At 40.6% G+C, this 13262-nt stretch overlaps 1 protein-coding gene across 1 annotated transcript in view; it reads right to left on the bottom strand.

Annotated features, from left to right (window-relative positions):
- LOC132590744 (rho guanine nucleotide exchange factor 26-like) overlaps positions 1 to 9979 on the bottom strand; it is an 82518-nt gene extending 72539 nt beyond the window's left edge. Inside the window, exons 1-3 of the mRNA XM_060263654.1 lie at positions 8866 to 9979; positions 4924 to 4963; positions 1602 to 1747 (exon numbers count right to left, since the gene is read on the bottom strand). Of these exons, the coding sequence (XP_060119637.1) occupies positions 1602 to 1747; positions 4924 to 4963; positions 8866 to 9909 (1230 nt within the window). The 5' untranslated portion in view covers positions 9910 to 9979. The remainder of the gene's footprint in view (positions 1 to 1601; positions 1748 to 4923; positions 4964 to 8865) is intronic.
- Positions 9980 to 13262: the final 3283 nt, after the last annotated feature.

Below are 13262 nucleotides of genomic sequence, written 5' to 3' on the forward strand. Positions count from 1 at the left end.
TCTCCATGGCTCCAGCTGCTGCTCTCCCCACCTTTGCTAGCTTCCTGTCCTGCCTTTAGATCACTTGATTCAACTCCACTTCCTTCTTATCCCTGTTTCCACTTTGCTTAGTGTGGTGAAGGTGATACAGGGGAAAAAGAGGTCCCACCACAGGTCCTTGTAAGTTCCCCTCTGTGAAACTGGACCTGACCTGGGCCACAGTTTTCCTACATAGAGGCTGCCAGAGGCAGGGAAGGAAGAAGAGCTGAAGATGGAGGGGCAGGTAAAGGTAGGAAAAGGTCTAATTAAAAGATTATGAAAGGTTACATGGGCTTTCAGGGAAGGGAAAGAAGAAACTGTTGGGAAGGGAAAATGAGATGTTCCCCACATGTAATAGTATGATCCTGCTTGTTTTTCTTTGAAAAGCCTCAAAAAGGTACACAAAATTCTCACAGAAAGAGAGATGGTTTTCCCTGTCACGTTCCTTCTCATTGCAAATGTTATTACCATGTCATCATTTTAATAATTTTGTAAATTTGGTTCTCTGGATAAATAATATGCTAATATTATTAGGGGGAAGAGGATGATTTTTTAGGATGTTAAAAACATTCATTTTTGATGTGTTTGCTATTGTAAGGTTTTTAAAGAACTTCTAGTATGAAAAGATACTGCCAAGAGTTAACATTAAATAAGGGAAGTCAATTACAATCCTCTTACATCTTTAATTAAATTGTACTTGTAACCATAGCACACTGTATTATACAAACAAAAGAAGAACCTTCACCTCTTCAATATTTGCTTAACTAAGCCAACATCTGCAAAACCAGAGAATCATGCAAATGTTATTGTATCAAGTTGGGTCAGATTACTGCATGCCTTTAGTAGCATGATTGCTGTTTCTCCATGGTCATTTTCATGTTTCTCTGGTAATGCCAGGTCTGGTTGTAACATGTGGCAAATATGCCATCTTTAATGCCAGGTCTGGTTGTAACATGTGGCAAATATGCCATCTTTAAACTCTCCTGAGTTTAAAAAAGCAATTTGGAGCATTTAACACAGGATGCTAAGCAACCATAGTTAATATAAACCAAGAAGGGTCTGCAACCCACTTCAAATCATGACTACAAACCTCTCACTTATGAAGGTACTTGGTTTGCATTAACCATAGTTACACTGATGCAAAAGTAACAGAAAGTATAAGGAGGAAAGGGGGGTAGAGGAAGTGTAAAGGGGAGGTAAAGGGGTGCGGAAAGAAGTGCACATCCCTGGGAATTCTGTTCATCTTTTTTAATGCTATTTTCACTAAAATCTCTCTTTATGGTTTTACTGAAAAACACTCAAAAGATCTGAAAAGCGATGGGTTCTGCAGCTAACGCAGTTGACTTGTTTATATAAGTCTAACCATGTCAAGAATATAAATTTGGCAGCAGTGTTTCTTTGTCTGTTACAGCTCTGAATATTATCTCCATGTCCATAAACATTTCACTCGGGGAGGTATTTTGAGGGCAAAAAGAAAGCCATAAAACTTCAAGTTGAAAAGGACAATAGCAGATAAGAGACTTGCTTACATACACGACTGCATTTCAATTTGGTTTTGGGCTACATAACTTTATGGCACTTACCACAGACAACTGGCTCCATGTTGATCTCAGAGGTTTGTATTGAATAACTATCTTTTCATCTGACTTCTGTTCTTTTAATTCTACCTCTTCATCGGAATCTATATCTAGTGCTTTTTCTTTGTAGTTCTGATACAGCACAGCATTTTCTACAATACCATGAAAAAGAAATTGATTTGAGAAGACTTTCTGTAGTATAGAAACAACAAAACTATGAATATCAAACCCATATCCAGTAGACAAAGATAGACTCTTGTTTGGAATGTACAACAACATAATAGATATTACAGTAACAATGGATCACTGTACCACTAAAAAGATGCCTTCCATCCAAACTCAATATAGCTTGTGTTCTTTGTTGAAGAAAATGAAAAACAATTTTATTCTCCTTCAGCTTGTGTTTGTAAAAAGTGGTAGAGTGAAAGACTTCTGCTTTTAACAAAAAACTGTTCCATGCATTGCAAACAAGCAAAGAACTGTACATTGAATCTTTTTTTTATTTTTATTTTTAAAAAATCAAGTTTCTAGTCCTTATGCTAAAAAAAGAGCAAATAGGTGGCCAAAGGTTTGTAAAAAATTTTTGAGGAACTGTGAATAGTGGGAAGCACAACAAATGCATATAAGCATTTTCAATTTCATAATTTGTATGAACGACTAAATCTGTCTTTTTTGTCTTAGATAGTTCTAATTTCATGTATTACACGCACAACAGTAATAAAGAAAGGGTTAATGATCTAAGAATCAGATAATCTATAGTATGATGCTGCAAATCTACAATAACATTGTGAAATAAAAGCAGTGCTTTTGTACATAAAAAATGTCAGGGTAAAGTCCCATGGAGTCTACTGGAATTCTGCATTAAAAATCCCAATTTCTGAAAATGCAAGCATCAAATTCTGACACTTGAATAACTTATTCAGCTAAATTGGCATATATAACTTTATCTGATTCTGTTTATTTTGATTGCAAATTCAAAGCAGCTTTTTGGTTTTATTTTAAAAGGATCTGAAACTTGTTTTGTTGGGTTGGATCCCATTGATCTATTCTATTAATGGTAATGATTTTCTTCGCTGCAAAGTGTTGGAATTGAATGTTCTGATGGTCAAAGGCTCTGTTTCAGCAGAGGTCTTTCTGTGTTGAAAGAAAGCTCCATCATTAGTAGAACAGATCACTTCCAAGATCCAATCCAATTTTCCATTGTTAAAGAAGCAGACTTATTTCCCAGTGGAAAAGACACTGTCTTTCCCTGTATAATGGAAACTGCTATCAATTCCTCTCAGGGTTTTTTTCCCCCCAGATCTTCAATCCAGTAATCCTATGTACACAATGAAACCTTTCCTCAGCTGACCTTTCCCTTTAAATGAAGAGCAGTTCTACAAAATGCTAAGGGAGGCTCATAGAGAACATATGGACCAAAATAAATGGGGCATGTACTTTACATACAAATGACAGCAACCTTGTGGTTTTAGATCATAACAGGAGTCTTCTGATTGATTTATTTTAGAAAATGCATTTATTTAATTATACTCTGCCTTTCATCACATGAGGATCCAAAGCAGTTTTGTATCCCACCTTTCCACTGAATACATTTATTGCATTTATTAATAGAGCCTTTTTATTGGTGATATTTTTGTTTGCTGCTCTGTATCTTAATGCAATAAATAACATCAAAATATTTTATATATTTCTATCCTGCCTTATCTCCTCAGACTCTCATTTTTCTGTGAACAAGACCTAATAGTAGTTCCATTTCTGCCACCCCTTTTCACTGCAGATGTCATTGCTCTGTCTAGCAAAAGTCAATAGAATTACATTGCCTAATACCTGCTCCCCAAAAATCTTATTTTAAAAGTGCTATCCTAAACAGAATTACAGATTTTTAAACCTACTGATTTCAATAGAAGGGTATAACTTCTTAAGATTTTACTGTTTGGAGTCCAGTCATTATTTATTTTCTTCAACTTAGTGGATCGCCCCATCCCAGCTAATGCTGGGCTCTAGGCAATGTACAAATAGGAATGGCATGCCTCATCTATAAAATGACTGTAAAGCAAAGCGCAGGATTTTTACATATGGCTTTTGGGTGCCACCAAAGAAACCAGGGACAGAGGTTCCAACCTTCCATCCTTTCTGAAGACATACAACCAGAAGAGGTCACAGAGATATTAATTTAGTACTCTGAAAATGAGCCTGATCAGAGTATGCAATGATATATATTAAAGAAGCCTATATAACTTTCGCTTCAACACTAGCATATTAAAAAAGGACTCAAACATCTTTTTAGGCAGCCAAGAGAAAGCCCTCTACAAAAGTGGATTAAGCTATATTTCAGGCCTTCAGTCCCGCAATCTTATACAACATTGCTTTGGAGTAAGCTACACTTTAATTCTGTAGTGCTTACTTTAGTGCACATATGAACAGGATCAGATTGTATGACTGCTTTTGCTTTATCCATTTGAGTGGAAACAGAATCTGACCTCTCACTGAGGCTATCACCAAGTCAGATTCATTTCAGCTGTTGTAATCTTTACAGCTTAGGTTGAAGGCCTTGAATTTATAAAGCGTAGGAAAATGCATGCCATTTGTAAATATATAATATTAGTACCAGCATATAATGTAATGACTCTGCCAGACAACTAAAACATTGTTTAGTACATTCATAATCCAAAAAAACATTAACAATCTATAACATACTAAACATGTATTTTATCCTCATTGTCTGTAAAGAGAATATGATGGTGTTTCAGACTAAAAGAACTGAGGCATGGCAGGAAGAAACAAAATCAAAACTGACCTTCAAAGTCTGTTTTATGTAGAAAAGAATGCTAGCCAAAGTTTTGATAGAAGCAGCAAATATAATAGTAAAAAAAAAAGCAGGAAAGCAGGACTTGTATGTGGAGGGGGGAAAGCAAAGTGCTAATTTGCCTGATAAAGCAAACAGATAATGGTAATGACAAGTGGATCTCCAGGCTAGCCTTGAGGATACACAGAGAAGAGGCAGACAAGATCCTCTTCACCTACATTTGCAGCAGAGATAAAGGAGCAACAGCACAGTTTGATAAAAGAGAAATGACAGGACAGAACAGACTACTAAGTAACATAGAGTGCAGGCTGGTATATCCAAAAATGTATATATTTTGAGAAATTTGATGCAATAATCATAATCTGTTAACCTGAATTTGAATTTAAGTATTTTTTGCAACAACATAATGAGCTCTGCTCAGCTGGTGCAAGAGTTTGCTTCTACTTTACAACTTATTTGCTTGTTTTTTTCTGCATCTTTTTTTTAGGTATCACACCACACAACCCAAAAACTAGTTCTTACCGTCTCCATCAAATGTCCCTTGTCCTTTCAGCATTTTCTTCTAAGATTATATTACAAGGAGAGAAAAAAAGAAGAGGGCAACTGTCAAAGTAAGAATGTACACAAAGTGGCATAATCAAGAAAACTATATTTCATAATCTAAGATTCAAATATTAATAAACATTTAATAACAAGGAGATCAAATTGGCAGCTGCCCCTTCAGTGGAGATCTGACTCTAGAAATATTCCAACCTGGTTGGAGCTTTCCAGACACATCCAAAGGAATGCACACGTCAACCTGCTTCCTTTATTGAAATTAATGAAGCAGTTTTACAGATGGAAGAATTGCACATGCCCATCAGATTAGATCACATGGTGCATTTTATTTATGGATAAATTCTTCCAAGAGGGGCAGGGGGAGAACACTTAGTTCATTTTGATACAGTTTAGTAACATGCAGTGATTTCATTAGTCTGGAATCATATTTAGAGCTCACAGAATTCACATAAGAAACAAACCAGGCTTGTCTTCTATTTCCTGTGTACAGCTTAATATGGAGCAGTAGCTTCTAAATGGTTGAATCTGGGCCACTAAGTGTAGAACAAACATGCGATGAATAGTGTCATGGGGAGAAAAAAACCCACATGACAGTTTACTTTGCTACATGTCTTTGGAGGTTGCAACAGCTAATATGTTTAGGTTTTTTATCATGCAGTTTGTTGAAGTAGGCTCTAGTCTATGAAAATTTAGATGTTGGTGTATCAGCAAGCAAAAGGGAGAGGAGCAGGGTTAATGAGATGAAAGTTAGTCAGATATTGGACAGATATACAGAAGGCAACAGGAGACACAGCAGAACTGCCAGAACATCAGGGACTTGTTCCAATCCTTTAGAGACAGAACTGGCATTGTGTCCAGCACATGCAGTCTGGCACTTGTGCTGGAGGTTGCCTCATGCACCTGTCTTAGTCTTTTAAAGCAACAGTCCTCGTAATTACAACAGATCAACATGGCTAACCCAATGATGGTGATGGAAAGTACTGTCAAATCACTACTGACTAGGGTCATAGTGACCAGTGGGAGATGAGGAGGACTTTCCATTGAAAACAAATCAGCCAGTATCATAATGCCCCTGTATAAATCGATGGTGCGGTCTCATTTGGAGTACTGTGTGCAGTTCTGGTCGCCACACCTCAAAAAGGATATTTATAGCATTGGAGAAAGTCCAGAAAAGGGCGACTAGAATGATAAAAGACTGGAACACTTTCCCTATGAAGAAAGGTTGAAACGCTTGGGACTCTTTAGCTTGGAGAAACGTCGACTGCGGGGTGACATGATAGAGGTTTACAAGATAATGCATGGGATGGAGAAAGCAGAGAAAGAGGTACATTTCTCCCTTTCTCACAATACAAGAACTCGTGGGCATTCAATGAAATTGCTGAGCAGACAGGTTAAAACGGATAAAAGGAAGTACTTCTTCACCCAAAGGGTGATTAACATGTGGAATTCACTGCCACAGGAGGTGGTGGCGGCCACAAGCATGGCCACCTTCAAGAGGGGTTTAGATAAAAATATGGAGCAGAGGTCCATCAGTGGCTATTAGCCACAGTGTGTGTGTGTGTGTGTATATATATATAAAAAAAAATTTGGCCACTGTGTGACACAGAGTGTTGGACGGATGGGCCATTGGCCTGATCCAACATGGCTTCTCTTATGTTCCAAGAACAGGAGGGAGGCTCAGGTGACATCATCTCCCCTGGTGGATCTGGCAACCCTTTTGCCACTGCCTGCCTCTGTGGACTCTGCAACCCTGGACTTGTTTGGTGGTCCCCCATCCACATAATTCATATTAACAGGGCCAATTTTGCTCAGATTACAAGTTCTGATGAGATCAGGCTAGGCTGGGCTACCCAGGGCCAATGGAACTTATTCAGAATAAACAGATGGAATGGGTCTCTCTCTAAAAACTAGTGTTAAGTTGGGCCTGAAAATAAAATGACATTTTAGCAAAAGCACTGATGCAAAACAAGAAATCCTGTTTATACATCTTACTGTTTATTTTTTAACCTAACTTCTCTTACTGAACCTACCTATGAATAGGAAAGGAAAGGTCCCCTGTGCAAGCACCAGTTGTTTCCGACTCTGGGGTGACGTTGCTTTCACAACATTTTCACGGCAGACTTTTTACAGGGTGGTTTGCCATTGCCTTCCCCAGTCATCTACACTTTCCCCCAGCAAGCTGGGTACTCATTTTACCGACCTTGGAAGGATGGAAGGCTGAGTCAACCTCGAGCTGGCTACCTGAAAACCCAGCTTCCGCCGGGGATCGAACTCAGGTCGTGAGCAAAGCTTACCTATGAATAGCTGCCATGCAAAAGCCATGTTTACAAAACACCCACCTTTGTACCACTTCATTTGTTTTGTGGTGTGGAAAATCCTTTGGGATATGTCAGTTTCCTTTATTCACATACATAAGGGACTCTAGTAAACTGAATGCAGCTAATATGCCGGACAACCCAAAGGCATACAGCAACAGGTAGAAGAACTATCATTAGTTTTTAATTCATATTTTGGGACAATGGCCTTCATGAGTGGTTTTGAAGGCACAGAGATGTTCCAGCCCTGTGCTTCTCCTTCCCCAATTAAGATAGCCATCCACTGCCAGTCCTGGCCAATCTACATTCCAAGATCCACATTGGTTTTGCAAAATGTGCAGTAGGACTCTTTCCACCCAGTACAGGAAGAAGGTCTTCTGCATTTTGAAGATAGATGCTTTTCAAATTGTCCAGTTCAGCGCACAAGCGCTTCAGGAAGTATACTGATTTGATTTAAAACTGATAACTGCACAAAAAAAGTATGTACCAAGATACAGACATTAAGCAAATAATGCTTTTGGAAACAGCTATTACAGAAAGTTCCAACAACACAAAGAACTGGTGCACTCTGGTGAAAACAACACTGGGTCTATCAAGATGTGAGAAAACTCAATTCAAATCCCCAACCAGGACAATTTTCATTTTATATGGAAGTGATGGGTATCATAGGCATTGATGTTTGTATAGTGAATGCATAAGAAGAGATGCGTATCACTAAGTATTTGAAAACGAATGTTGAAGAAGCTATAGGTAGTGTGATATTACAGATGTAATATTAAAGGAGGGGGAGAACCCACAGTGTTTTGAATAGGACTTCCTACCAGTTTCACATACTGAATGGCAAACAGCAAAAGGAAAAGCAATGAACAAGCCATTCTTTTTTTTTTAAATAAGTTTTTCAAAAATCAAATGACGGTGAACTTCAATGGCCAAGAAACCAATGCATTAACATATCTGAGTTTAGACTGTAATCCAAGGGAAAAGTTTACAAAAATCAAACTATTTCCAAAAAGGTGATAAGAGAAGGCCCCATTCAGTCTTCTCCATTCCCAAACAGTTGCTACTGCTGCAAATTATGAAATTAGAGCCCTCAGATACACTCCTATAGAGGGCATTTCTCTCTACTCCAATGTGACCAACTTTTCTCCTCTTGCATTTTCACAAACATATTCCATTCTCAAAAGGAGAGAAAGTGCCCTGCGCAGATCAAGTCACCTCTGACTTCTACCCTCTTCCATCATTTCCTAGCTGAACTGAATTTCCTCTGAATTTGCAGGTGAGGCAGAGGGCATAAACGGGAAAAGGAGTTTTAACTCCATCTCCTTGCAGAGTATAGGTCTGCACACCCAGACAGGAAACAGCACACAAACGAACCTTTTTTGTCTTTCCCCTGTTTATCTATTTACATGATTTCAGACTTGACAGTATTCACAACAGCAAACACAAATGCACACTGAAGTATGAATCAGTACTTTGGCAGGTAGCTTAATTTATAGGCTAACTTTGAGCAAGTCCATCTCACAAGACTGTATATATAATTCAGAAAAACAGAGATTATGTTGATGAAAAAAAATAGTGTTTGTTTACTTACCTTGATTCTTCCTAAACTAGAAAATTTTTCCTTGTCTTCAACCACTGCTTTCAGCACTGGTTGGGACATTCTGTTTTTCTTCTTAAAGTTGGCTGTACTATCAAACTCAACCCCACTCACAACAGCTCGCCGATACGAAGTAGACCTCAAGCCACGTCTCAGTATCCCTGGGCTATCCACATCACCTTCTGCTGCTTCATCTTTACCAGCTACCAAAGGTGCATTAATAATCTCCACCATGCTGCGAACTTTAAGAGCCCTCCTGTTTGGCTCCCCATTTTGGCTACTGTGTTTGTTGGCTACTTTTATTTCAGAAGCCAAACTCTTAGGGATGATCTGTTGTTTCCCCACTTTTAACGCAGCAGGACTATTCGTACTCAGAACCACAGGTTGTGCTTCTGTGAGCTCATTCTCACTTGATGGAAGTCTTTGAAGAGGTAGATGCTGCTGTTCAGAAGACAGAGACAAGCAAACAGGTGTCTTCTCTGAAGTTTTAGAGGTCTGGGTTGGTTGAAATGCTGACACAGTGCTTTTGTTGTTTAGTGAAAGCACAATTTCTGCAGGAGAAAATCCAAGCCTCGAGACAATTTGCTCCTTCTCTGTTTGATCGGAAACCCTTGCTGGATGAACCAGTTTGTTTCCTGCGGAATTTATAGAACCATTAGCTGTACAATTTATAGAATTATTTGAAACAGTTTTCAGGACTTGAGATTTCCTGTCAGAAAGCCCAGGGGAGAGAGATTTGCTCTCTGGAAGTCGAACCTTTCCATTTGGCACTGAACTGAGGCTGTAACTGAAATGCAAAGGACTCTTCTCAATAGATTTCTTGTCCGGAGAAGTAATTATTGTTTCAGTAGGCTGAGTTGAAGTGCACATATCCCTGTCTTCCACAGGGAAATCCGTGAAGAGGACCCCAGTGGAGCTCTGATAAGACTGGGGCCTGGGTTTGCATTTTGCATGCGAACTGACCTGGTGGGCTGTCCTCCTTCTCCACAGTGGTGTAACATTACTGTTAGAAACGTCCACTTCATTTTGGCCATCCATAATCAAGTGCTAGTGTCAACCCAACATTGAGCCAGGAATGTGATCTGTCCTTCTTAACAAGAAGACAAGAGAATTTTAAAAATTAATCATTCAGAAGAAACTCATAATCTGAAAATCTATAATTTGCTTACAGAAAGATTCCATCCTAACAAAAACAATACAATTCAAATACTAGCTGTACAGTGATTGTAAAGAATTTGAAACTTTTTAAAAAAGGATTTTTGTTGCTTTTTTTACTTAATGTATTGATTGCAGGCAATTTATTATTCCGCATACATATGTCATAAAGAGAAACAAGTTTCAGAGACTATTAAATAACAGAAAAAATACTTGTCAAGAATAGTTCAGAGTACATGGCTGCCTCAGAAAAAGAGAAACTAAATAGGTAGGATGTCCCCCCCCCCAATTGGATCAGCTTCTGTTGGTGAAAGAGTCTATGCCATGCCCCACAAAACTTTTCAACAGTCAGGCAGCTGAAGAATTTTTTGTATTATCTAATGGTAACACCACACCTAGAAAGGGTGTTTTAATACTGAGCTCAGGGAGATTACTTACAAGCAACTACAACCTGTTCTTTCACCATGCATATATGTCCCACTATTTCCGCACTCTTTTATTAGGGTTGAAAGATTTGGACTTTGACATATGTGACACTCAGAACCCATACCATCAAGCCATATTTTTAGCACACTTCCAAGTTTCAAGCAAAAGCGAAGGGTGAATGATTGACCTGGTTCTGGAGATGAAGCTACTGCTTTAAAATTAGGGCTGTGACGCAAGGAACCATTTTAATCAAGTGCAGCTAAGGGCTTTCCTGCATCCAACAGGATTGCTGTTATTTGCTTGTTTTTCTTTGAACACAGACCCCCCCCCCCCAATGCCCTATCACAAATTGCTTTCTAAATCTGTTTTCAACATGATCTTTGCCACACTTGGCAGAAGATTGCTCTTCCAAGAACCACAAGTCAAAGTCCCCAGAAAAGTGCTGAACTTAAGGCATGCATTTCCTTATATTCCGGACTTTAACACACACACACATTTATGATGGCACCAACGTTGAGTCAAGAATCTACTTCTGCCAGCCACCCAATAAAACACCTAATACAACATGTTAGCCTTTAGGCCATTGGACTACATTGTTTTTCCAGCTACAGGGCTCGTCTTCTAGAAGCCCATCCTCATAAATATGACAAAAGTCTTGGAAGACTAGGTTTTTAAACGATCTGATATGCTTTAGTTGGATTGGGATAGCCTATCAGATAGTTAGGGTTGTTACTGTTATCTACTAAAAAGCCTTCGAGTGTAAGCAGGGTATTTCCCCCTTCTTCTTTTTTCTTTGCTGAATTCCTCCTTCTCCCTGGGCTCTCCTGCAACTCCCACGTATCTCCACATGCACAGCCAATAACTGGGCAACTCTCTCATTGTCCCCCTTTATTAGCATTCTCGTTGCCTTTCGCTGTAGTCATTCAGCTGCTTCCCTCAGAGGTTGATTTGAGGGCGAGGCCGGGGGTATAAAGCAATGCTCCTCCTGCCTCCATATCTCGAGGCGCAGAAAGGAGATGGGGAAAGTTCACACGCCCTCCTCGCCAGGTAACCCTCGCTTCAGATTTCACTTCAGTCGCAGTCAAACTTCGGCGGGAAAACCGTCCTAGGCTTCGCGGAGCCCAGGAAACTCCAACCCGCCCCCCCCCTCGCCATCGCCGCTCCTCCTCCTCCCAGCCAATAAAGACCCCGCTCATTCCTCACCTCACCTCAGCGCGCCCCCGGCACAGAAGGGGGTCAAGCGAGCCTCTTCCCCCGCCGCGGATTTCCTTGGGGGGGCGTCCCCACCTGTAGCTTCCCGCGTGTTTCTCGCCCAAGAATCGAGTCAGCGCCACGCCGGCAGCCCTCGCCCGCCAACAGGGCTCCTCGCGAGTCACGACGCCCGGCTGCCAGTTGCCCGCTCTGCAGTCCTCCGGCGCTACCGCGGCCTCTGCCTCCAAGCGCCGCCTTCGCCGAGGCCAAGCCCCGCCCCGAAGTCCCGCGAAAGGAGAGGCTGCCGCCCTGTGGGTGCCTGGCCGGAGAGCGTCCTCGGCGCCGTCTCTGGTTGGCTGGGCTTCGCTCCGAGGGACCCCAGAGAACCCGCTAGGAGGGCTTGAATGGGATCAGACGCTCACTGGGAGGTAAAAGCGGCGTTCAGCACGCGCAAAGATCCTTTTCTGCCCCAGTTTCTCACCACAGATCTGTCCAACGCCAGTGGCGCCGTTAGCAGGGATGGGGTCGAGGCTGCCAGGTCTTCTCGTTTTAAAAAGTAGTCCCAAGCTGTTGTCCACCACCTCAAGAGAGAAATTAAGAGGATAAAAAATAGGTTCTGAGGCAAAAATCTGGAGAGTGGTAGCCCAGGCCTGCAGTCTTATGGTGACATAGATGTCTTCCAAAGGGAATTAGACCAATTCGTGAAAGGACTCAATTGCCCGAGAACGTCCGTGTTCAGGAGCACTAGCCCTTTAAATATCCGTTGGATCGAGTTGTCTTCATGTCTTGCTTATGAGCTTTTTCTCTGTCTGCCCTGGGAAACAAGATGCTGGCAGTGCATCAAATAGACATTTGAACCTAATCTAATAGGGTTTTTGCTAGGTGCTTTGATTCATTTTTTTTTAATTTAAGTGAGCATGCTTTGGATTGCAGCTTTACAGAACTAAATTCCACCCATCTATCAAGAGTTTTATGTTCTGATCAAGGGCATTTCATTGATATATTTGGGGTTTTTCCCAGTCTTTATTCAAACAGTGCAAAATAATTACACCTTAACCCCTGTGGAACATATTATCGTTTATCCAGAAATCAGGTGAGTGGCCTCTTTAAGACAGTTTTGACAATTGTCTTCAACACAGGGACCAGGACCTTCAGGAGATTTAGAAAGCCTCACCAACTGCATTACGCTGTAGAACTGCCACTGTTTTGTTGATTTTTTTGGAAGAAGTACCACTAGTGTGTATACACAGAGAGCAAATGCCTCCTGCTTTTTTTGTGCACATATAACACGGCAGGGCAAGATAACTAGAGAGAAGTCCTTTTTAGCCCAAGCAGGTTCAGATGGGCTCTGCCTTGTCACATGGCTGAGTTCGTGTAACGGCCCACCACCTGCTTGCAGCTCCCTGACTCCTGTGTTGCTGCCTGGAGATAAAGATGGATGCTACATCTGGAAAGATTGAAGACCACTGAATTATGGTCAAGATGGGGATATCTAATGCATTTGGAAGCACCATTCTATGCACACAATTAATTGTAATACAGAAAATGTATTCTGCTTGAATTGCCCATAACAATTGTTCCCCAGCTTTATGTTGGACAGAATCCACCTTTCATTAATC

The sequence above is a fragment of the Heteronotia binoei genome, unplaced genomic scaffold, assembly GCF_032191835.1.
Source record: "Heteronotia binoei isolate CCM8104 ecotype False Entrance Well unplaced genomic scaffold, APGP_CSIRO_Hbin_v1 ptg000568l, whole genome shotgun sequence".
NCBI lineage: Eukaryota > Metazoa > Chordata > Lepidosauria > Squamata > Gekkonidae > Heteronotia > Heteronotia binoei.